The 23412-nt window shown below is 38.5% G+C and overlaps 2 protein-coding genes across 4 annotated transcripts; one reads left to right on the top strand and one right to left on the bottom strand.

Moving 5' to 3' along the window:
- Positions 1-1249: 1249 nt before the first annotated feature.
- LOC147339453 (myoblast determination protein 1 homolog) lies at positions 1250-4544 on the top strand. The gene is made up of 3 exons (XM_086294448.1): positions 1250-1984; positions 2397-2469; positions 3391-4544. Exons 1-3 carry the CDS (start codon positions 1454-1456, stop codon positions 3597-3599), a joined length of 813 nt encoding a protein of 270 aa, XP_086150574.1. The 5' UTR covers positions 1250-1453; the 3' UTR covers positions 3600-4544.
- Positions 4545-4782: 238 nt separating this feature from the next.
- On the bottom strand, positions 4783-22391 carry tnnt3b (troponin T type 3b (skeletal, fast)). Of its 3 annotated transcripts, XM_086294445.1 has the most exons (15): positions 22266-22391; positions 17069-17108; positions 16943-16956; positions 14698-14826; positions 12163-12180; positions 11873-11893; positions 10805-10823; positions 10649-10694; positions 9844-9960; positions 9656-9733; positions 9216-9329; positions 8993-9102; positions 6388-6478; positions 6129-6169; positions 4783-5040 (listed from the first exon to the last, which is right to left on the bottom strand). In XM_086294445.1, exons 2-15 carry the CDS (start codon positions 17086-17088, stop codon positions 5004-5006), a joined length of 855 nt encoding a protein of 284 aa, XP_086150571.1. In that variant the 5' UTR covers positions 17089-17108; positions 22266-22391; the 3' UTR covers positions 4783-5003. The 3 variants fall into 3 exon arrangements, with proteins under 3 accessions (XP_086150571.1, XP_086150572.1, XP_086150573.1); XM_086294446.1 differs by lacking the exon at positions 11873-11893; XM_086294447.1 differs by lacking the exons at positions 11873-11893; positions 12163-12180 and having other exon boundaries at positions 22266-22390.
- Positions 22392-23412: the final 1021 nt, after the last annotated feature.

The raw sequence follows: 23412 nt of genomic DNA, 5'->3' as shown, positions 1-23412 counted from the left end.
TGTATTTAAATCTCTGACCTCAACTGGATGTATCTGTAGTCATATATAGAAATTTCTAGGCCCTACAAGGCTCCATGCAATTCATATGAGTCTAGAAGAATAATGGGATTTCAACAGTGTACACTGAAACCTTTAAAAAGAACATAGTTCACCTGTTTGGCCAAACTGACACCCCCCCCCCCCCCACACACACACACACACACACAGAGGGAGCCATTTCTTTCTTAGATCTGAGCCCTGACGGCTGTGTGACACGTTGACCTGCTCAGCAGGACTGTCAGGACACCGCAGTAAATCACTGTGCTTGTCTAGTGTAACTTCATTACGACTCTATTCTATGTATTCTATTGTGCTTGTTTATTGCAGAAAATCTTTTTCAATAACCTACACAAGAAATGTCTTGTGTAGGTTATTGTTTTTAACATTAAGCTGAATGTTATAGTACTGTTTCTGAAAGGAATTCTCTCTGATTTACTGTGGCATGGATCTTCACCTTTGAACAATGTTTAAGAATGAAAAAGAACATATTATCACATCTTTACGTGGGTGTGATTGGAAAATCATTGGGATCTTAAAGCAGAAATAGGGTCGGTGTCAAGCTTTCATAAATTGTCAGATAACTGTAGAAGTTGCAAATTAATAATAATTAAGCTTTCATTTGGATATATTTCACGATATACTGGTAATTTTAACCCTATAATGCCCTTTGTATCATATTTGATACATGAGTTTCTGAGACCTCTATCTCATCAACATGATCAAAACTTGCCATAATTTCAAAATGTTATGGACAAAACTCTTTTTTTTTTCTAAAATTAACATTGTTTTTAACAAAAAGTTGCCAAAAACACCCAATGTATCATTTGTGATACAACAAATATACAATAAAAATGTATCATACACAGCATGATATGGTATCAGAAACAAACTAAGGTTCTTAGGTGAGGTGTAATGATGCTATTGAATGGCCATTCACACATGTGTTTGATCACTTAACTAGGACCATGACATGTATTCAGAACAGACTGAATGATTTGTAAAGATGGACACGATTGCTTTTTTATTGCTTCCTTATTGTTGCTGAGTTTCACCTCAGTGACCTCACATTACTCATTCATTCACACACACTCTCAAACAGACACACCCCTCACACCATTGGTCCCTTACGCAACATGCCCCGCCTCCACACTGCCTCCTTTATAAAAACAAACTAAGCTAAGGGAGGTGAAGTTCCACAGACTATCCCTTTAAACACACTCTCAGCTCCACAGAGTCACTTTTAATTTGCTTTTGAAAGGCCAGCTGACTGACAACGAGCAGCTTCTTTTCTTCACACCTTTCATGTTATGGCTTTTTAATTGAGGAGACTTTTATTGTGTTTTTCCTGTTATCACAAGGAGTTTTTAAGAAACCTTTTCATCCTCCTCACCTTTGATTTTTCGGAGGGAGTCCGATGGATCTGTCAGACTTTCCCTTCGTTCTCTCTTCAGCAGATGACCTCTATGACCCCTGCTTCAGCACCAGTGACCTAAACTTTTTTGATGAACTTGACACCCGGTTGATGCATGCCAACTTTTTGAAGTCAGAGGACCATCTTCAGCACCACGTCCCCATCACAGAAGAAAAGGACCAGCATGTGAGGGCCCCTGGGGGCCTCCACCAGGCAGGTCACTGCCTGCTGTGGGCCTGCAAGGCCTGCAAGAGAAAGACAACCCATGCAGACCGGAGGAAAGCGGCGACCATGCGTGAGAGGCGACGACTAAGTAAAGTCAACGATGCATTCGAGACACTGAAACGCTGCACAGCTTCCAATCCAAACCAGAGACTGCCCAAGGTGGAGATCCTCCGCAATGCAATCAACTACATTGAGTCCCTACAGGCGCTGCTCAGAAACAGCCAGGATGATAGCTTCTACCCGCAGCTCGAACACTATGGGAGTGACTCAGGAACCTCCTGCCCCCACTCCAACTGCTCTGATGGCTCGGTGAGTCCGTGAACAGCTGAGCACTTTATGTGCTGCCTCGTTAAATGTAAAGAATCTGTTGAGGATATTTATTGTTGGCAACAGTGGAGAATTTTTTTAATGGACTCAAAATGCAAAATGGACTCAAATGCATCTGAAATGTTTTGCAGTTATTAATTTGTCACAGTTTTAAATATGCGTGAGACGGCTGTTTCAAATGCATTTCTTGTACTATGTGTTTACTGTAGATGAGCTGTTTCAAATTTCAGTTTAGTGCCTAAATTTAGCTATAAACAGGACTCAGATTTGATTACTGTAATAAAATAAAACAATCAGAGACAGCATTAATTAGTCAGGCTGAAATATCAAGAAAACCATCAGTTTTTGTAAATGTTTGTGGTTGATTGTGACATGGTCTGATCCTTGTTTTCAGGTGGATTTTATCTCACCGAGTTCAGCCAGAAGTGAAAACAGTGACGCTTCGTACTGCAGCCAGAGAGCAGAGGGTGAGTTTGTCAGTATTGTCTTCTTATAAAACTGCTATCAGTTTGCAATTTTCCAACTGTGTGTTTGCTCTCTTTTTAATTTGACCAATCCTTTACAGTCTTCGAGAATATTAACATTTTAATATTTAACAAAACATAATCATTGTTTAAAATGGCCTCTCTTTTTTTCTTCTCTGTTTTAAAGTAAAATCATCTTTTACTCTTTTTAAATATATTTTATGGGGGTTTGTTGGCCTTTAAAAAGAAAGGACAATGGAGAGAAGACAGGAAAGCCGGGAGGAGACACACAGTAAATGGTTTTAGGGCAGATTTAATCCTATTACCATTTTGATATACTGAGTCCAGGGTTAGTGAGCTAACCCATCAGTCAGTCTTCACACTTTTCTACTAAATCTACCGTGTAATGACATCACAAGTGTAATTTTATAAACTCTCTTTAAAACTTTATGAAAACTTTCACCAAAAGCTGACATTTTACCAGAGCTTTGGTGAAGTTATTGATGGCAGCCAACATCACATTGTTCTAAGTTCTTGCTATCTTGACAGATGACAAAACCGATATTTCTCTTTTTTTAATATATATATATTTTTTCTTTTAATGCATAGTGTACTGTTTCAGCTGCTAAAACATTTATGCTAGTATGATAAAAATTAGAATTATGCATAATTATTAAGCTTGAACACTAGCATGAAAAATGAACACAGGGTAGTTTGGACACTACACTGATTTGCTGCACCATCATGTGGTTCAAAGGAGAATTATGCAGGAGTTGACCATTTACTCTTTTGATACAATCAGTAGTTCTCTTAGTGCCGGCTACTAACTCTTTTAATGCACTAGGTTTTTTTTAAGCTGGTCTTTTAATTCAACCAACAAAAGCAAGTAAACCAAAACTGATTTCTCCTGTTTCTTTTCTAAAGATTGCAGCAGCAGCAGCAGCAGCAGCAGTAAAACATCACTCATTTCCAGTTTGGACTGTTTGTCCAGCATTGTAGAGAGGATCAGCACAGATCAGACTGCAGCCCCCCCTGGGGACAGCGTGGTCCCCCAAGGCCCTGGATCACCTCACACCGGCACTGCTATCTCCAGTCTGTCTGCCGAGTCCAGCAACATTTGTGAATCCGTCTAAAGCTGATGGCGTAGGGACTCATTTTCATCAAAAAACATCTACCTCCAGGAGGAGGAGGAGAGCACAGGTGGCATGAAGAAAAAAACAAACAACAGTGTAATATTCCTGGGGTTTTTTTTGGGATTTTTTTGGTCTTCAGATTAGGGACTTATAGAAGACATTTTTTTTTCTTAAGCTAGCGTCTCACTGAATTAGATAAAGTATTTTTTCCTGTGGTTGAAGACTTTTCTGGTGGATGACAAATTAAGTTTGAGTCTAGCGTCATCAGTTTTTAGCCTCCTGGATGAACCGAAAACTGCAGAGTGGCTGATAAATCAAAGCACTGCTATAAAAGAGATGACAGTTGGATATTTATACATGCTGATGATAACTGAGGACCATTTGGTGCACCTGCAGTTGACTGTTCATATAATACCATATAGTACTTTCAAATGGTTGCTAAAATAGTTGCGTAACACAGTATGTTTCTATATTATTTATGTATTACTGAAATGTAAATAAAGACATATTTATATTCTGATTCCTTTATTTAAATATGATCACCCCATAGCTTTCATCTTCCCTTATATTTTACTCTTCATTTTCAATAAGAGACAGCTGCCAACATCTGGATTTTTGGGGACACACCATTGATATATGGTCACCTTTTAAGTCAATGCAACAGTCAAAGATCATGAGTATTATTCATTCGGAGTCCAACTGACAAAAAGAGCCTAAAGCTGTCTTTTACTTCTAGTTTTGGTCTCCAATTGTGCTGAGCAGGTGGTGTAACTTGTGTGGATACTTTTGGTTTCACTCTAAAATCATCTTCACGTTTTAAAAACATCACTGTTAGGTAAACCAAAAGATCAAAGACAATCTTCTGTAGAGCTGAATTCTACTTTTGTGTTTCTATGAGTGACTTTCCTTATTTTACATACAGTCATCACTCATTTCATCTGTTGATAGCACAAAGATGTTGATATTTGCAGTGTCTCTGAAGTTTCTTTTAAAGTCTGCTTGTAAAAACAACAATTTGGCCTAAAGCTGAAAAAAGTAATATGATGTGAAAATTACAAAAGGTTTTTCAAAAGTTTTTCTTGTTTTTCATGCTGAACTTGCACAAGGTTCATCTATTCTTTTCTTTCTTTTCTCTATTCTAACAGACAAACTGAGAGGAGAAATGAATGCATTCACACAGATGATTGTTTAAAGTGCCACATGTTCTTTATACAAACAAAGCATAATTTTTATTGTTTATTTCATTACTTGAGCTAAAATCCTTGTGAAACTATCTCACTAAGGTAAACACAGGCACTAGCTTTGTTGTTGTTGCTGTGGATGTCATCGGGTGGGCGACTGGAGCTACTGCTGTGGTCGACTGAAGATGCCTCCTGCTCAGGCTGACTGGCACCGAGGGGCTGCTCACTTCCTGCGGCGTGATGCGGCTCCCTTCTTGCTGCTGCAAGGTGCAAAGTACAAAAAAATCCCCAAGAATCAGATCTGTTCAGTAGGCCTTTATGAATATCACACACATCATGCTAATGTGAAGTTACTGTATGAATACCTGAACAAAGACTATTTTATAAGCAGAGGTTTATTCAAGGGCTACATACAGCCCTATTTGCTAAATGTTTCAGACAAGTAAAACCATTTCCTGATAACCTTTTATTGTACTCCATGTTTTCCCCCTTTCTTTTAGTGTGAAGAGGTAAGAGTATATTCTAAAAATAAAAGGTATTACTGTACAGTATTTACCTTATAAATAAAGTGCCTTGAGGTGACTCTTTTTGTGACTGAAAAATTTTGTGAAACTTAATTGAATTGAAATTTCAAATTCAAAAACACACCATGAACAACAGTCGTCTTGCACTAAATTGAATTTATAATATGCAGAGGGTTAGAAAAAATGACAATAAAATTTCATTTCTTTGTAATTCAAACAGTTTGTTGGGATCTAAAACTGTTGTGCGGCTTCTGCCCATGAATTAAACATGCTTAACACGACTGAAAAGCTTTAAGTCAACAGCGCCCTCTGTTGCTAAAACATGTTTTATGACTACTTTCAAAAAGTAACCAGAAGGCATATGGTTGCATGGATGTAGAAAAGTCTATGGGATGAAGTATATCCTATAAATGTCCTTACAGATGCTGCAGACTTTAAATCTACAGACAAAACCAAATGATGTTGCAAAAGGAACAAGGACGAAGCATAATAAAGCAAAATATAGAGAAAGCGCCTGGCTTGCTATATTAGTTAAATCTGCAAACACATGGTGCACAGGCAGAAACGTATTCTTTTGTCAATTAAGAAAGCTCCATGTCCTTTGAGAGGACAAAATAATAAACTTACTTTATTTAGCATAAAATGAAATGAACTACTTTGTGAGTGTTTTTAATAGATTGAGTCAGGAAAAGGTCAAATCAGTGCAACATTACTACAAAAACAGATTTCTGTCCTTGTATGTCTCAATCACTCTCCTAAGAAGAGGGAATTTAGTAGTATTTAGTTTTGCTGCCTGATGTGGTCTGTTTATGTTCATAACTTACTGTTTCTGCAGTTCATCAATACGGTTCCTGAGAGAAACAACCTGAAAGACATCATCATTAGATACTTAGAAAACCTGTATGTTTGAACACTGAAATGCTACTTGTTGTTGTTGTGGTAGCACAAGTGACACCAGACAGGAAATGATGAGAATGATCTCAAAAGAGGTATTAATCGGATGTGAAAATATCTGACCCTACCTTCAGGTGAAAAAGACAAACCAGGACATTTGGCAACCAATACATATATTTCTTTACCAACCTCATATCTTTGCCTCTTAAGCTTCTCACAGTGGTCGTATTTTATTGCCTCAAGGTTGTGCAGCCATTCCCACAGCTCTTTTGCCTTTTCCCTAGCAAACACAAACCAAGGATTCAGTCTTATGGCTAAAGCAATAAAAAAAAAAAAAGCAGTTTTCATCTTTACCAAACAGAGTAAGAATTTTTCACTTAGCTTTTTTGTCAATACTAAAGAAGTGCCACGTGAAAATTCACCACAAGCTGCTCTATTTTTGACATAATGGTAAAGAAAAACTATTCTGAATTAAAAAAAAAAATTGAATCCATCTTCTTTTGTTTGTTTTTTTCAAGCATTTTAAACATTCAAATACTGCATCCTCAGTAAGAGGCTGCGAGAACAGCAGGGGGACTCAACTGAACGATGACATAAAAAGACACATAAGGAAAAGGGGAAGTGGGATGGAAGTGGGTTGCAAAGTTGCTTGCAGTGCTAAACAACTGTGGGCAGACTAGAAAAGCCTAAATAGCAAGGCCTGTATGCAGGGCTCTATAGTGCGACCAATTTGGTTGCAAATGCGACCACATTTTTCAATGGTGCAACTAAAATAAGTCTTAGGTCACACTGGTGTGACCAACTGTTCAGTAAAAAAAAAAAAAGTCTCCGCAACTCTGAAAGTCTCCGTGTGGTCAACAACAGACACACATTATGCCCCTATCGTGGTCTAAACCAATCAGAGATAGCCAAGGGCGGGACCTCTCTGATTGGCCGTGGTCCAGATAGTCTTGTAGTCTTTCGCGTGTACGTTTGAAAGTGCAGGGCAGGCGGATAGAAAGAGGTGAGTAGCTTGAATAAAGTGATATCGATTCAATCCTGAATCGACTTCTAAATATAAATATATTTTGGGGCTAAAAGCTGACAGCTCACTGATTCTGAAGCGTTCGTGGGTCCGCGCTTTGTGTTTACTCTTTTTTTGTGCTAGATTCTGAGCTGCAGGTTTTGTCTCTCTCCAACCAAAATTCACTAAACCAGCAGCAAAAAAAGATCCAAACTATGCTTCACATTTGATAAATGTTCCCTCTGACTTTCGCTGTTTGCTTCGACCACGCTTCCAATCACACTTCAAGCACAGCTCTCTCTCTCTCTCTCTCTCTCTCTCTCTCTCTCTCTCTCTCTCTCTCTTTCTCTCTCTCAGTGTACTTTAAGAACAGTTTCCCATCTAAAAATCTGTCTTCTGCATTATTCATTTGCTTATTACCCACCAGTCTACCATTGTTTACAGCGCTGTTGGCCGCTGTCTTTTTTTTTTTTTTTTACTTAAATGTCCTCAGACAAGAAAGCCTAATTTCTGAATATTGCAGAATATTTTTAAGGTTATCTGCTATAAAAAGCCAGGCCAGGAAAATTGCCTTCATGTTTTTCTGTGTTTTATTCTCAGTTACTTTGACACAAAGGCATCTGCTGTGATGTTCACAATTCTGATGAAGTCTCACATGTATCAGTACTGATAAATGACCAGAATTATAATATTTCTGACTGTCTGAAGCAAAATTGATTCGAATCAAATTGGGACCTTGTGAATCGGAATTGAATGGATTATAGAAATCAGTGATGATACCCAGCCCTAGTGAGTACCCTTGGCCCGACAGAAGTGGATGTAGTGGATGAAAAATTTGGGTGCGTCTAACTTTTGAGCTGATACGCCTAAGAAAAGAAGTTAGGCACACCAGTGCAACCGTGGCAAAAAGTTAGTCTAGAGCACTGCCTGCATGAGATTTGGATGTCCAGAAGCTGCTGTGGGTGGGCACTGTGATCTGATTGAGTTTTGGCTGAGCTTGACTTTGTGTGTGTCACAGCAAGGCAGTGACTATTTTTAGAACCATGTTCATTTACCATTTTGGGTTGAGTTTCTGGGAGAATTTTAAGATAATCTTTTGACAAGTTATTGCTTTTAACAGTGCCTGATTGCATTGTATGTATGATTGTAAAGATACGATACTGTTTTTATAAAACTTCTCTGAAAGTCAAGAAAACATGAGAATTGTAAGACATTTGCCTTAATTTTTGAATATAAATCTTTACTCAAAATGTGCACTTGTTATATAGCATATAAAGAGCTCAGTTAGTTGTAATCTGTGAAATATTTCATGGTAATCATTCATAATAATAATGGATTGGATTTATATAGCGCTTTTCATGGCACCCAAAGCGCTTTACAATGCCACTATTCATTCACACACTGGTGGAGGCAAGCTACGGTTGTAGCCACAGCTGCCCTGGAGCAGACTGACAGAAGCAAGGCCATCACCAGTAGGGTAAAGTGTCTTGCCCAAGGACACAACGACCAGGACAGAGAGGCCGGGGAATGAACCGGCGACCTTCCGGTTACAGATGCGCTTCCCAACCCCCCTGAGCCACGGTCGCCTCACATTCATCTTCTTCATGTTGAGTCAGCTGCTGTTCCAATCTATCTGTTGCTAATACATTTTAAAAGAACAAATTATTGTAGGATCTACTGTTGTTGTGATGTGGAGCTATATCAAAGAAATTGAATTGAATTGAAAAGAACAGTGAAAATGAAATCAAATATCTTCTGTGGGTTTCCTTCATTTGTTCCCCTTTTTGTTACCTCAGCTTGTCATCACTGAGATTATCGACTTTCAGGGGTTTGCATCTCTCTGCAAGAACCTTCTTCTTCTTTTCTCTTTCAGTCTGCTTCTTGCCTCTTCTCTGTTCAATCTAGAGAAACATCACACACAATTAAAACTGTAAGTCTGCACAATTATTTAGCTGGCTGCTTTGTGTGAAGCTGTAGCAAAGATCTGAAACTTAATAAGTGAAACACATGGTACCCTCTGCAGGTGGCTGCTTAAGCCCGATCCCATGTTTGTCAGTGCTATCTTCTTCTTGGCATCATCATCAGCCTTTCTCTGAGCGTCGGCCTCCTCCTTTCTCATCCGCTCAGCCTGCAGAATGAATTTTAAAATTTGATTATTACAGAGCAAAAGGGAAAAAAAACAGCTTTTCTGTTCATACTGAGTTTGTCCAAAGGATTTTTGAAATTCCTGAATGAAATTACGGCTGCAGTGAGATATGCAGCATATTTGAAAATCTGAATAAGTAGCAATCAGTGTGTCACTACTCTTTTTTTCATCTGTATCCTTGCCTGCTGCTGAAGATTAACCAAACTACTGGAATCATTAATTACTTGAGAGAGTGACCAAACTGTTAAAAGAGATTTGTATTTTGTTCTGATTCACACCAGATCAAAAAGAGACAGTTTTATGCGTACCTCCCGCCTGGCCTGCCGCTCTTTATCTTGCTCAGCGCGAATCCTCTGCTGCTCAGCTCGCTCAGCACGACGCTTCTCCTGAAAACACAAATCAAGATACTTGATGGTCCTGCAATGCTTATTGACAGAAAAATACCATTACATATTCTGGGTTCATTCTGTAATAAATAATTGGGATGCAATCTCACAATTCTCTCCTTGAGAGCTATGAGTTCCTCTTCTTCCTTCTTCCTGCACTCAAAGTGAGCATCGATCAGTGACTGCAGCTCTACAAGATCTTTGTTTTGACGTTTCTTTTGGATATCCTGTAAGACAAGAACGGCATGAGGCTGCCTTCATAAACATGTACTAGCTGTGATCATACATGACACAGCTGATTGCTAGCCCAACACTATTAGAGAACCGTAAGTTAGTAGCAACAGACCCTTATAAATTCAAATTATATACATGGCAGATTACACTGTGTAATAATTGGAAGGTTGCTGGCCAATTGCTGGCTGCTCCAGTCTGCATCTAATACATTCATCAGATATTGAGCACGCGCTATGAGGTTAGATAGAAAAGAAAAAAAGGAAAACAGTGAGTGAATGGGTATGAATAAGTGAATGAGACATGTTGTATGAAGCGCTTAAATAGAGTAGAAAAGCGCGATATAAGAACCAGTACATCTACTCAAATTGTGGGGGATGGCCCATTGGTCACACACAGAGTCACTGCAGGTGGAGCAAGGCCCATGGGAAAAAATATGGACTCAAACCTGAGTAATTATAATTTTTGTTTATATTAAAAAAATAAAACTCTACTTGAGCTATTAAACTGACTTTTACTTTAGAAAAAACAAACCTGGTTCTTTAAAATGGATTCTTCTTTTTGTACAATGATCAAAAGTGTTGAGGTCTGGTTTTTAGTTTTGAAGTGAGACAAGGACTTAAGTTCAGCTTTATGTATAATCCTTTTCTGGCTTCATTTTAACATTTTAACAAGTCAGCTTACATCAAAATCCACTTTCTCGCCATCTGGGATCTTTGGAGCAGTGGGCCTGTAAAATAAAGTATGAGAGGTATAAACAAATAAGGTAATTTATAGTATATAAATGTACAGATGCTAGCTATGCAAAAGCCTCAGGTTCAAACAATAGTGCATACTTACTTAAACTTTGGCTTCTCTTCTGGGTTTTTGGCACAGAAAGAAAAACAAAAACACAACAGGGACAGGAGAGAGATTGAAATATTAGACATATAAATGTAGAGAGAGTGTAGTGTCTAAAGTGCTGGTTAATTAGGGAAGAAGATCCAAGTGGACAAGCTGAGTTATTTCTGAGGCTGCAGGTTGTTTCACACCTCCAGTAGATCATTGTATAAGAGTGAGTTTTAATTGTCCAATACTTTCCATTAACAGTGACCCAATTACTGTGCATTAGCTTCTGATTTAAGTAGCCTAATGTAATTACACAGCATGAATTGTGGGAAATTTACACAGTGAGTTCATATGTAGCTGTTAAGAGTAAAGGCTAGAAAATTACTCTGTGCATGAAGAGATATTCAATAACAAATAAATTACAATTTTGTCATTTATGCATTATGTAAGATTATGTAAGAAAGAATTAGGATTAGTAGTAAAATATTTTACAGTCCCCTTATATTTCTGAGGTTTTTATAGAGGAAAAAAAATAAGAATCTACAATATGATCAAATCTGTATTGCTTATATGACACCATTATTTATTTTTAAAAGTATGACAGAGCGTCACAGGTTATATTACATTCCACAGGCCTAAACTAAGAAACAAGAATGTTGATCTGATGTAGCATTTGCTGGTAAGCCCATCGGTGCACAGGAACGAGGCCACTGTAGTGTGTTACCTTACTTTTCTGTTATTTTTTTGTGCATTAGTGTGTAAATCAAAACAATATGATTTAAAAAGTGCAAATCAGGATCAGTATGCGGTGTCATAAATCAACACATAGAAACCTTTTATAGTTACATTTACTGAACATACAGTACATCAGTGCACACTTGTCACAACGAGGGACTTTGTATTTGTAACTGTTACTGTTAATCTTTTTTGTGGTAAAGACATAACTGGGATTGGGATGTGTGTGATTAGCATTTTATTTTCTTGCAGGAACCTACTATAAAAAAATTAAATAGAGACGGACAACATGGGGAGGGAAAAAACAGGCAAAGCAACATGGACTCAGCAGGAAATGCAAACTACCATCTTGATCTCCCTCCTCCCCTGGCAGGACACAATCATGCAAAAAAGAGAAGAAGCACAGATGAGTGGTGCAGCCCGTAACCATGACTCAGTATTAATGAATCCTTCAACCCGTTCCTCCAGGTCACATTGGTCACCTGATGCACAGACTAAACCGAATTGATTAATTCTGCCTTTCTCTTCAAGAAAGATCAGAAAAACAATTATACATGTGTGAAAGGTCCCCAGCCAACAGGAAAACAAAGAACAGGTTCAATGAGAAGAACAGAGAAGAATTCAATTCTACATACCTTCTTCTTCATAGGCCTCTGCATGCAGCAAGCATCCAAAGCAAGAGCAGAACAGAAACCATTAGTGATTGGACTGGGCAGCCTGTTCCTGTCCTCTTCATGGTGCGCAGCTTATAAAGCACATTTACAATATTGGGGTGTTTATATTCATACTGTAGGCAGCAGCAGCCACTGCATAAGTCCCATATCATGGCATGCATTCATTCTAGATTAACGTCGCAAGCACCTGTTGTTTTAAGTTTTATTTTGATAGGCAGCTGACTCCATATCAAATCTTGGATATCGAATGTTCATGTTAACTGAGTTTTAAGAAAAGCTTTCAACACTAAAGAAATAAATCGTTATTATTTGAAAACCTTTGTAAATCTGTCTGAGAATGATTGCAGTCAGTTATGCAGACACTAAGAAAGTTGCATATTCAATCTATGGATTACCAGAAGGATGATGCAACTACTTGAAAATGGTTAAATTGAAAGTTGCCATACTATTTTTACTCAACTGTGCCTGGGCCATGAAGCTGAACAAAAAATTATTAAATTGAAGCAGTACAGCAAGAGTTCATTAGTTCAACAATAGTACACCAAAGCAAGGGACTTCTGCAGTGACTCTGTAATGAAAGATTCTAAATTTATTCGAGGGCTTGACAATATGTTTTTGCACCATAATACCCCAATGTAAATGCTACAGAGCAATTTGCTGGTCTCACTCCACATATACACACAGAAAAAAAGAAAGCTGGACTGAAGAAAGGAAAAGAAATTGCAAATTGCTTTTACAGGCTAAAATTTCCCATCATCCTTTATGATTTGGTCTTACAGAGTGACACGAGTTTGCCAAAATGCAAAATACTGGAGAAGGTTATAAAAACAAAATGAGACACTAAATGGATAGAAGACCATAGATGACCAAGGGAAACCAATTCATGTAAAAGCAGTGAATGTTCTTGTCCTCTCTTTCAAGATTTATATGCACAGCTCATATTCCAAACACACAGCAATATTGCTTAACCAGGACAATGAAAAATGGTTTTACTGTGTCTCTTCTAACACTGATGATGATGCAATTATAACTAGACATTTTAGAGAGCAAAATCTACATGTTTTCTGCAGTGCACTCCCAAAAGCGGTATCTACAACAAAAGGCCCTTTAGCATATGTCACTAGAAAAAGACTAAAGTGGAAAATGTATTGATATGTAAATGACAGCATTCATAAACTCAAGATTTTTCAGTATGCCAGTGCAACTTTTGTTGTTCTGTTTTTGAATGATAACATTTTGTAAAGTACATGACTGTGACCAGTATCCCATAGTGATATGTTACCTAGATTATAAGAAATCGTATAATCTAAGGATAGCACCAGAAAAGCACCAGTAAACTACACCTAAATTTGAATTGCTGATACTGCCTGGGAACCTTCCAAGAACTAAAACATATTCTGACCCTTTGTGTTTTCACCTAAGTCTAAACCCTGCAAACATGTTTAAATGTATACATATGGTTATATTTAAGAAAACAAAAGAGTCAAACACATCTCACATTTGGAGGAGATATACTGTTACTAGCTATGTTGTGGCTAATTTGACAATGGGTAACTAGACAATGGATAAACTTGGGTAAGCTAATTCTGGTTTTCGAAAGATTTAAAAACCTGTTCTGCATTAAAAACATCCATTAATTTGATCTAGGTATCTTCAGACCCTCTTATTTTCAAACAGGGCAGTTATGAAGAGAAGGCAACACCAGTGGAAAGGGCTAAATGGAAGCTAAAGTGGAACTAGATTAGTCAACTGCCAAAATATCGAACCCAACAAGGCACCTGAGTCTTTTATCATCTGATTAAAGGTGAAGTGTGGTTTGTTAGTCTTGTCTTGACATAACTGAGATCAGTGCTCCAGAGTATGTAAAAATCACATATGTAGTCTGGAGATGAGATATTATCAGTTTGTTCTGAAGGAATTTGAAATGTCTGTGTGAATGGAAAGTAAAAAAACAAAAAAACTTTAGGATGATTGGTGTTTCTGTTTTTTCACCGTTACAGTGTAAAAATAAACTGCATATTTACTTTGAAAATAATGAGTTAAGAACAACTTACTGAGCATTCAGAATTCATACCACAAAATCTAGCTGGTGCATAATAATCCACAAGTGGATTTTTTTTTTGGACATTTTAGTTATTTGTTATGTGTTTCATCCTGTCTTCCTCCCATCACATCTGGTCATGTCAAATGGCCCCTCCTCCCTAGGCCTGGTTGTGTTTGAGGTTTCTTCCTATTAAAAGGGAGTTTTTCTTTCCCACAGTCGCCAAGTGGCGTTGTTTGATTGATGGGGTTTGCTCTGTATTGTTCAGTCAATAAAAATGAACTGAATATTTCCAAATATAAAATCAAAAACTTTAGTCATAGTGTTTGTCCTTTTGACTTGTCAGGTAGGATATTATTTGCAGTGTGTGGATGGTTACAGGACTGACTGTCCTATGGTTTAAAGTGCTGGATGTCCTGCAGAAAAAAGGTGACGGGACTGCCCATGCCACATACCTTCCTCCTCATGAACCACCTGCTGCACCACCTCTGGCTCTGGTTCTGGTTCAGGCTCTACCTCTGCTTCTGCTTCTACCTGGGCCTCCGCCTCAGGGGCTACTTCTACTTCTACTACCTCCTCCTGGGCTACGGGCACACAGCATGCACCAAACCACCGGGGAGAGGGAGGATGTCGGAAAAGGCCGTTAATGAAGACCATAGACATGACAGAGCCATTAGAAACCAAAAGTGAGAGAGTACTTTAGTTACAGAGAGGATAGTTGAGCGAACAAGGAACAGTGCTGCTGGAGAACAAAGAGAGAGAGAAACAGATGATGATGAAAAATAGTCAGTTGACCTTTCACACAGAAGCCATATCGAACTGTTGATGTATAACTGAATGTATAACTGAAGAACAAACATTCTGGCTCACAAAGATCATTTTAGGTTATCGATGTAAAAACCTATAGGCTATCAGATGATAACTGAGCTCATGTTTAGAACACCATGTTTTGCAATCTAATATTGACAAAATGTTAGATATTAATGAATTATTACTATTCTGACATTTCTGAAATATTTTAAAAGACACTGTCATGGCATTTTCAAAAAAAAGAAAAACTGGTGTTTTACACTTGTTTTACATTATAGTTCCAATACTGTAGATTATCATGACATTATCAGTGTTAATGATAACACCCCTTTAGTTTTATTCAGGAACAATTTAAGCTTGTCTACACATGCTAATATACCTGAGCATGATAAACCCTAGGAACATGTTTACTGCCTACAAAATGTTTCACAAATGTATTGTAGGGAAACTATGATCAATGAAAATAATGTTAGCATAACTTAATAAAATGTTTATTAAGTTAAGGTAACATTGCTAAACTAGTTTTTAGCTCTATCTTGTTAGTTAGCTAGAAACTAACCCGTCCAAAAGATTTTCACAGATATCATAACATCCTATTATTAAATATCCCTTTGAGCACCACCCGATTTGCTTGTGATATTTGGATGAATAACTAAGCATTATGGTTTTCATCCAAGCAGTTTGCTACATCAGCTGTTCAAAAAATAGCTGTTGTGTGAATTAGGTCAATGACGGAGGTACTGACATTAACAGATGACCATGTAAACAAGTCACATGTCGAGAAAAATGTAGATAGCCGGATGCTAAAAAACATTTTTTCTTCCATGTGAGTAAAAACTTCACTCCGCCAGAGAAGTCACCCTTAACTTGGAAGTATTTGATTGAGAGCTAGATGTTAGTTATGCTGCAGTAACAAAATAAAGATAAATAAATATGGATTAATGAATGAATAAATAAATTAATAAATCAATAATATGCTGTATTTTTATTCCAAGTACTCCCAGATTATGAGTTTCTTTTTTTCTTCTACACTGTACATACATGAGAGAAGGTTCAGATGTAATAGCATTGTCACCCCAAATATTTCTAATATAACTAGAATAAAAAGTGGAAGGTTAATTTTGCAGATCCTAAATCCTGTTGGAATCCTAATTTCATCTATGCATATGTTAGTATATAGTAATTTCACGGCTGGTGCCAACATCAAACACTTCAAATTAAGGGTAAAACAAACACTCAACAATTAGTACAGTGGATAAAGGTTGTGATGTCTGGCCGATCAGTTGTCTTTACCTTCCTCTTCTTCAGTTATTGAAAAAAAAAAATATGGTGGGACAAACAAACAACATTGTGTCATTTCATAATCACATTTAAATTTGAATTTGATCAAGAATCAGTCATAGGGGAAATGTTTAATTTGTATTTTAAATGGCAAAATGCAATATAATAAAGGCTTATGACATTATTCCCAGTGTAGCTTGGGACAAAAGGAAAGCAAGTGTCTCTGTGAAATCTATTTTCACTTTCAAGTTCAGTATATGTGTGACAGGTGAAAAATAAAAGTAGCATATTCTATTAATGTTGTAACTGAAATATTTTGCTGTTTTCTATAAAATGTATTTATTCAATGTGTACAGTATACCAATGGATATAACAGAGGAATGTACACAATCAAGCATTGAGGCTCTAAAATGAGATTTTACCTCATCCGAAAGACTTCAAACAAAACAGTGCACTTACATGGGTAGCACACCTGCTAAGTTTGAAGTAGATCAGATGATCACTTAAGTAAAGTAAGTGAAGAACAGACAAACACACCGGCAGACGAACAGAGACTCCATGATTTATTAGCTAGATGAAAATGAACCAAACTGTGTGGTTGTCACTTACCCTCGATATTGTCCCTGAAACATGAAAAACATCTTTCAAATATCAAACAAAAAATGTTTTTTTTTTTTTTGATAAAGAGTGAGTTTAAAAAAGAAGAAGCATGCGTCATTATTGGTGGGCACTTACACTTCCTCAGTGTCAGACATAGTGACAGCAGACTTTACACCTGAGGAGAAAGACAAAGAGTGAGGTACAGCAGTGGGATTGTGCCAGTACAACAAAGTAAACCTGGGATTCAATTCATGGGAACATGAGAAAACAAGCCAAAATGTATATTTTACTTTCCAGGTAAATTTTGTTCGTATTCAGGAACTATGGAAAAACATCTCTGCATTTGCAGTGACATAGAGGCTTTGTCCACACTAGCCTGGATAGATTTGAAAACGGCGTTTTCATCTGAAAACGCTCCGCGTCCACACTAGCGTCTTCAGTCGTTTTCACAGAGTTGTGCGTCGTCATTGAAACAGCCAAAAATGCTTGGGTTCTAGTACTGTGCATGCATGAAACGCAAGAAGATTCGACCTGCCTTATTTCTGTCTGCTGCTTATTTACTTTCCGGCTCTTTGAAACGTTGCAGCGAGTTTGTTAAATGGACTAACAACAAGGTGGAGTTGTTGCTCCACCTTGTACAAAGTTGCAAGTACAAAGTTGCAAAAGCGAGTGAAAGTTAAAGAATTTGAAGAAAAGCTATCTGGAGCATGTACAGACTGATATTAATCTTCAATAGGGCTGTCAAATTTGAGAGCAAACAAAACAACTGCTGTATAATTCCCTCCGCTATCTTAGTTTAATTGGTCACATGACGGCATCATATGACTAACATGCATCATCGTTTTATAAAGTCTCCGTTTTCACTGTCCACACTGCGACGCGAAAGCACCGTTTTCAAATGTATGTGTTTTTGAGAGCCTTTTCAAAACGTTGTGTTTTCCATGAGTGAAAACGCCGTCTCAGTGTGGATGGGAGGCCAAAATGGAGAGAAAAGGATGCGTTTTCAAACAGAAATACATTAGGACGTAGCCTCAGTTTGAGAATAACTGAGGTTATTCACTATTTTTGGAATTCTTCTATCTAATCTGTGACAGTTGTTCCTGTGCCTGCTTATAAGGTGAGAAAGCAGTCACATAGTGTATCTGTCCTTACTGTAGCATTTCCACACCTAATCCAGGGCTGTTTACTCAGCTGTTTGGAAGGTGTTATCCTCTTTGCAAGTTTGTGTTGATGTGTGAGAATTCAGTCCGCAAACACAGAAGATTGTCATCAGCACTTATCATATAAGCCAACCAAGCCATGGGGTAGGGTGTTGGAACTCCAAGCCAGTGTATTCCTAGTGTCTGTCCCAAGTCTGGATAAATTGCTGCCAGAGGGTTGCATCTGGAAGGGTATCCAGCCTAAAATGTTGGCCAAATCAAATCCATGGATCATGAAAAATGAGATCTCCATGCTGGAATTGGTTTCCAGGTAAACAATGACCGCCTGTGGTGCTATTGGGAAACAGGGTGCCAGTGGAAAGTTTGCTACTGTTGGCTGAAGACAAAAGAAGAGGAAATGGAGGAGTTATGCTTGGAAGCATCAAGAGAGAAGAAAAAGCAGGAGCGGCAAGGTGAGAGGGACTTCAAACGTAGACTATGGCTGGTAAAGGGAGAGAGGTGCCTGATATGATGGTGAGAAGTAAGCTAGATATATTGTGTGTGCAAGGAAGGGAAGTAAGGGCAAGAGCAATCAAAGGGCTCTTCTGCTATGGTTTAAATAGGAAGTGAAATGAAGCAGAAGACGAGTTTAAGCATTGCAGAGAGGAAAAGTACGGTGGCCCCTAGAAATAAAGCACGTACAAAGTCCAAAACACATGCAAACTCCGAAGCACATACAAACTGCAAAGCACGTACAAATTCCGAAGCACGTGCAAACTCCAAAACACATGCAAACTCCAAAACACAACGGAACTGCTCTTGGACACTAGGGGCAGTGCTGAGCTCGATTTGCAAAATAAATGGCAAGTTTGTTGCAAACACATGGAGTTGGATACCAGCGGAAAACACCTGCAAGGATAGAACAACCACACTCATATATATTCAAATAATTAAAAAAAAAAAAGAAAAGTTCATTTACCTGTTACTACCACACACCAAATCCGGTCGTTGGTACTTCCTGGCTTGCGTAGCCACTAGGTAAGAAAAACTCAACACTGCCTCTAGTGTCCTGGAGCACTTCCGTTATGTTTTGGAGTTTTCGGAATTTGCACGTGTTTTGGAGTTTGTACATGCTTTAGAATTTGTACGTGCTTTGGAATTTGTAAGTATTTTGGAGTTCGCATGTGTTTTGGAGTTTGTAAGTGTTTTGGAGTTTTGTAGGTGTTTTGGAGTTTGTACGTGCTTTGGAAATTGTACGTGCTTTGGAATTTTTAAGTGTTTTGGAATTTGTAAGCGTTTTGGAGTTTGTGCCACCGTAGAAAAGCATCAGACAAGATCACAAATTTGAAGGTGAAAATCGAAGGCATGACATGGAATATAAATGTGCGTATACACCACACATTGGATGTCAATTAATTAAAAGAGAAAGAGGAATTTGAAATGAGTTGAAATAAGTGGTATCTGTGCAGGACATGTATGAGGATCGAGACAGAGTAGTGAGGTTTGTGGTAGGAGTGACACCAGAGCTCTGGTCTCAGCCCCTTTTTGGGACCAGGTTTAAGAGAGTCTGGAGAGAAGAGAAATGAAAGATACAAGATAGAATACATGTGTGTGAATGAGAGAGAGCGAGATGGGCAGAAAGGTGAAAATGCAAGGAGCAGAGATAATGAAGGTAGATGATACCTGGGGTCAAGATTAGAAATCAGTACATCAGAGGTACAACTCAAGTTGATGGTTTGTAGATCTCTAATCTCCTGCAAGGCAGGACAAAAAGAGGAACGCCTCAGATAAAATTTATGGATGCAGTTTAAGACCACATGCAGAGTGTCGGTGTGACAGAAGAGGATGAAAAGTAGGCAGTACTGTACCGACCCCTAAAAGAAGTAGCCAAAAGAGGAAGAAGATGCTTGTAATATGAGCCATCTTTAGCTTAAAGATCATTAAAGGCTTGTTTTGACCTGTCTAGGATGTACGACACCTCTCACCCTATGACAGCTGGGATAGGCTTCAGCTCCCTCATGAGCCTACTGCAATATACTAGACACTACACATTAGCTCACTAAAAAGAGAGCAGTAAATCATCACTGTTTCACTTCACTTTTGAAGCCCCATTTTTGGATTGTTTTTAAAACAAGCAGTAACCCGACTTAGTTGATTTTACATTATAACAATCTGAAACTCTAAAATGGCAAAGGGTGTATGTGCATCTTAAACCAATCCACTTAAATCCACAGGCTAGATATTTATTTTATTCTCCTGATCTGTGAGGACATAAAAAAATTAACTTCACCTCCTCTGCAGAGATAGAGCAGAGGCAGAAATCCTTTAGCAGCTGGACAAATTGAATAAAAGTGAGTGCATCATAGTGAAAATGAAAAGTATGACAAATCAGTCAAATCAGATGCTAAAAAAATGGGCTAAACAACTTCAAGCAAATGTCTTCAACAAATATGTTTATGTGCTTTAAGAGTTCGAAAAGCATGACAAACAAAATCTAATGAACCCCACTGTGAAAACCTTCTTTTAGTCCCTTTTGCAATGCTGAGTTCCAAACAACTTCCCCATGGTTAAACGTACAAGGATAAGCTCTGTTGGAGGACTGCTACCTCTCTACATAGTCTATATTCAACTATATCATATTTGATATATAAAAAGTGTCTTTGGATGACTCTTTCACACTTAGTGTGGGCACAGCTGCAGAGGACCCAGAGGATTAGCTCTGGATCCTATTTCTACCCATCAGCTGAGGAACAGTGTCCAAATAGCTTCTTTAATCCCTCGACTCCGTCCAGCGGGAGGATCCTTTCCAGTTAAACAGCCAATCTCCAGCCACCTCCGACAAATGAGCTCTTTGATCGACTTACAGCTGACAGCAGTCTCACCTCTGTGTGTCCAGCATTCATACAGCACATACCTACATTTCAGCGCTCTGTATATTTAGTGGATGGCGACTTCATTTCTTCAGTATGAGAACACTGAATGCTGAGAAGTCTTTCTGAGTCTTTCTGAAACTAAAACTTGGCGCTGAAACTGAAAGACTGACATAACAGGTGAGACGGCGGAGGAAAGTCGCATCCTGAGCCAATCATACTCAGATTTAGATTGAAATACCAACTTGATAGGAATATATAGACACATCACATCAGTCTGGGTGAGAGAAGATAGGTAGGTAGAAGATCAAACCTCTGTGTCTCCAAGATGAAACACCTGTTTGCAGTGCTTCTAAGAGTACAAAGGATATGGCATAATGACAATGATCTAAGATTAAAGAGCTACCAAGGCAAAATGCTTGATTAAATGCAGAAATCTAACAATAAGCATCTTCTCATCTACAACCTGAAACACAATGCTAAACTGGTGTACATGTGAGCATCTCTTCAAAAATCTTAATGTGTACATATTTGTGTGAATTTGTAAGTGGAATCAATGAAAATAAAAATAAATACCTGCTTGATGTTATGAGGCTCAGAGAATCTGCATATCTTTGTGGTTAGACCCCCTGATAAGCTCTAGGCTTATGTCCATTGCTCATTTGAAAGCCTCTCCAAACCACCATCACAGTATTATCCTGGAGTTACATTCATATCAGACATTTCAGAAGGACTAACTTCACATCTGAAGCCATGCTTCATCTCGATTGCAGCAGGTATGTTATTTGGGAATGACTGTAAATGTAACATAGATTAGATACTTAAAGTTGGAGTATCAAGTCCCTTCGCGTCTTCACAGTATGCAGTTTCTTGTACAACAAGCTGCTTAAACGTACTAAGTACAGCTGTCAGATTGCTTGAATGCATTTCTCCTTCATTGCAAATGATGATCAGCTTTAGAAAGCACATACATTTTGTTTCCAGCTTTCATCTTACATAGAAAATTTTTTAAGTGAACTTCCCAATCAAATTAGCCCAAGAAATTGGACTCCAGCTCTTGATATGGACTATAAACCATCCAACACATAAAGTACACATGCAGTGAACATGTCTATGTCCAAATGCTACTTTGCAGTGTTTGAGGACAAACTGTTATCTGGTGTTTATGACCCTGAGACTTCCTTCTCCGCAAATGTAACAAAACCAAAACCTCCAAAGCAGATATAAAAGAGCAAACAAAATCTCAGAAACCATCTTCAAATGTGAATCAGAAACCATCTTCAAATGTGAATCCAGGCTCTCGAGTGTCTCTTGTCATCTTACCTCAGAGATGAAGAGAAACTCCTCAGACGATGGAGATGAAGGTCTGCAAGGAACTGCAGGCTCCGCTCAGAGAATAAGTCCTTGTGTTATAGTATGTGATACTTGAGCCCATCAGGCCCTTATTGGCTGTGGGATGAGAACGAGGTGTGTGTGTAGCATATATGTTTATGTGTGGAGAAGGTGGGGAGGGTGTGGGGGGCCTGCAGCTATGACCCTGGAGAAGGAGATGGGTGAAATACTATGGATGGAAGAGGAGGGCTCAGGTTTTGGAAAGGAGCAGCTGAGAAGCTTCTGTTGCTAAATTTACAGTGATAGAAGGCTGAGTGTGGGGCTTACACATAAGCTTGGCATCCAGACAATGGAGAGAAAGTGTGTGTGTATGTGAGTGTATGCGTCAGCCGCTTCATCAGCCAGTCAGTAAAACAGTCAGTCAGAGTGAAAGAACAATAATAGAAGCGGGCTGCACACTGAATGCCCGCTGACAATCTGTCAGTTTTCTGTGATTTAAGGAACAATAAAAAAGACAATACTATGTCCTGCAGAACAAGCCTTTAATAAAACGAATAAACCTTTGAAAAACAGTTCATCAAATAGATTCAACAGACAAGATTTAAGGCTTTGTTGCCTGTTTTTGATAGTCATGGTAGTGTTGTTACTCCAGTTGTATAAACAAATACATACCATTGCATAAGGGTGGTTTTCTGTGGGGGCGTGGTGAACCATGGATGTATAAAGAGAACTGGATAGTGTGCCATTGCACTGTGCTTTGCAGCCAATGTTTCCAACAGCTCAATGGTGCTATAACAGTAAAGAAAAACCCCAACAACTATTAACTCTAAGTCTTTTATTTTCATCCATCCATGTTCTTAAACTTGTCCAATTCAGGGTCACAGGGGGGGTGGAGCCTATACCACCTTTGGACTGTGGGAGGAAGCCAGAGTACTCAGAGAGAATTCATGCAGACACGGGGAGAGCATTTGCAAACCCCACACAGAAAAGTCTCAGGCGGCTGGTGGATTCAAACCCGGGCCCCTTTGAGGTGACAGTGCTATCCTGCATCACTACTGTGCCTCTCCTCTCTCTGGCTTTCTACTCTTCATATTGTAATTATTTTTTCCAAGCTGGACTATGTGTGTAAGAACTTTAT

This window comes from Aulonocara sp. 'chitande type north' Nkhata Bay, linkage group LG1 (assembly GCF_057382095.1).
Source record: "Aulonocara sp. 'chitande type north' Nkhata Bay isolate Kocher_YH1m ecotype deep benthic linkage group LG1, A_spYH_male_GT1.1, whole genome shotgun sequence".
Lineage (NCBI taxonomy): Eukaryota > Metazoa > Chordata > Actinopteri > Cichliformes > Cichlidae > Aulonocara > Aulonocara sp. 'chitande type north' Nkhata Bay.
Note: the sequence above shows the minus strand (reverse complement) of the source record. Positions and strands in the feature narration are given on the sequence as shown.

Excerpts from the sequence above, each read along its gene's own strand:
- LOC147339453 (XM_086294448.1), top strand. The coding sequence starts at position 1,454 with ATGGATCTGTCAGACTTTCCCTTCGTTCTCTCTTCAGCAGATGACCTC. Across the intron at positions 1,985-2,396 it reads CCAACTGCTCTGATGGCTCG|GTGGATTTTATCTCACCGAG; the intron begins GTGAGTCCGTGA and ends CCTTGTTTTCAG. Across the intron at positions 2,470-3,390 it reads CTGCAGCCAGAGAGCAGAGG|ATTGCAGCAGCAGCAGCAGC; the intron begins GTGAGTTTGTCA and ends TCTTTTCTAAAG.
- tnnt3b (XM_086294445.1), bottom strand. The coding sequence starts at position 17,088 with ATGTCTGACACTGAGGAAGT. Across the intron at positions 9,330-9,655 it reads AGCGGCAGGCCAGGCGGGAG|GCTGAGCGGATGAGAAAGGA; the intron begins GTACGCATAAAA and ends TTCATTCTGCAG. Across the intron at positions 6,479-8,992 it reads CTCAGTGATGACAAGCTGAG|GGAAAAGGCAAAAGAGCTGT; the intron begins GTAACAAAAAGG and ends TGTGTTTGCTAG.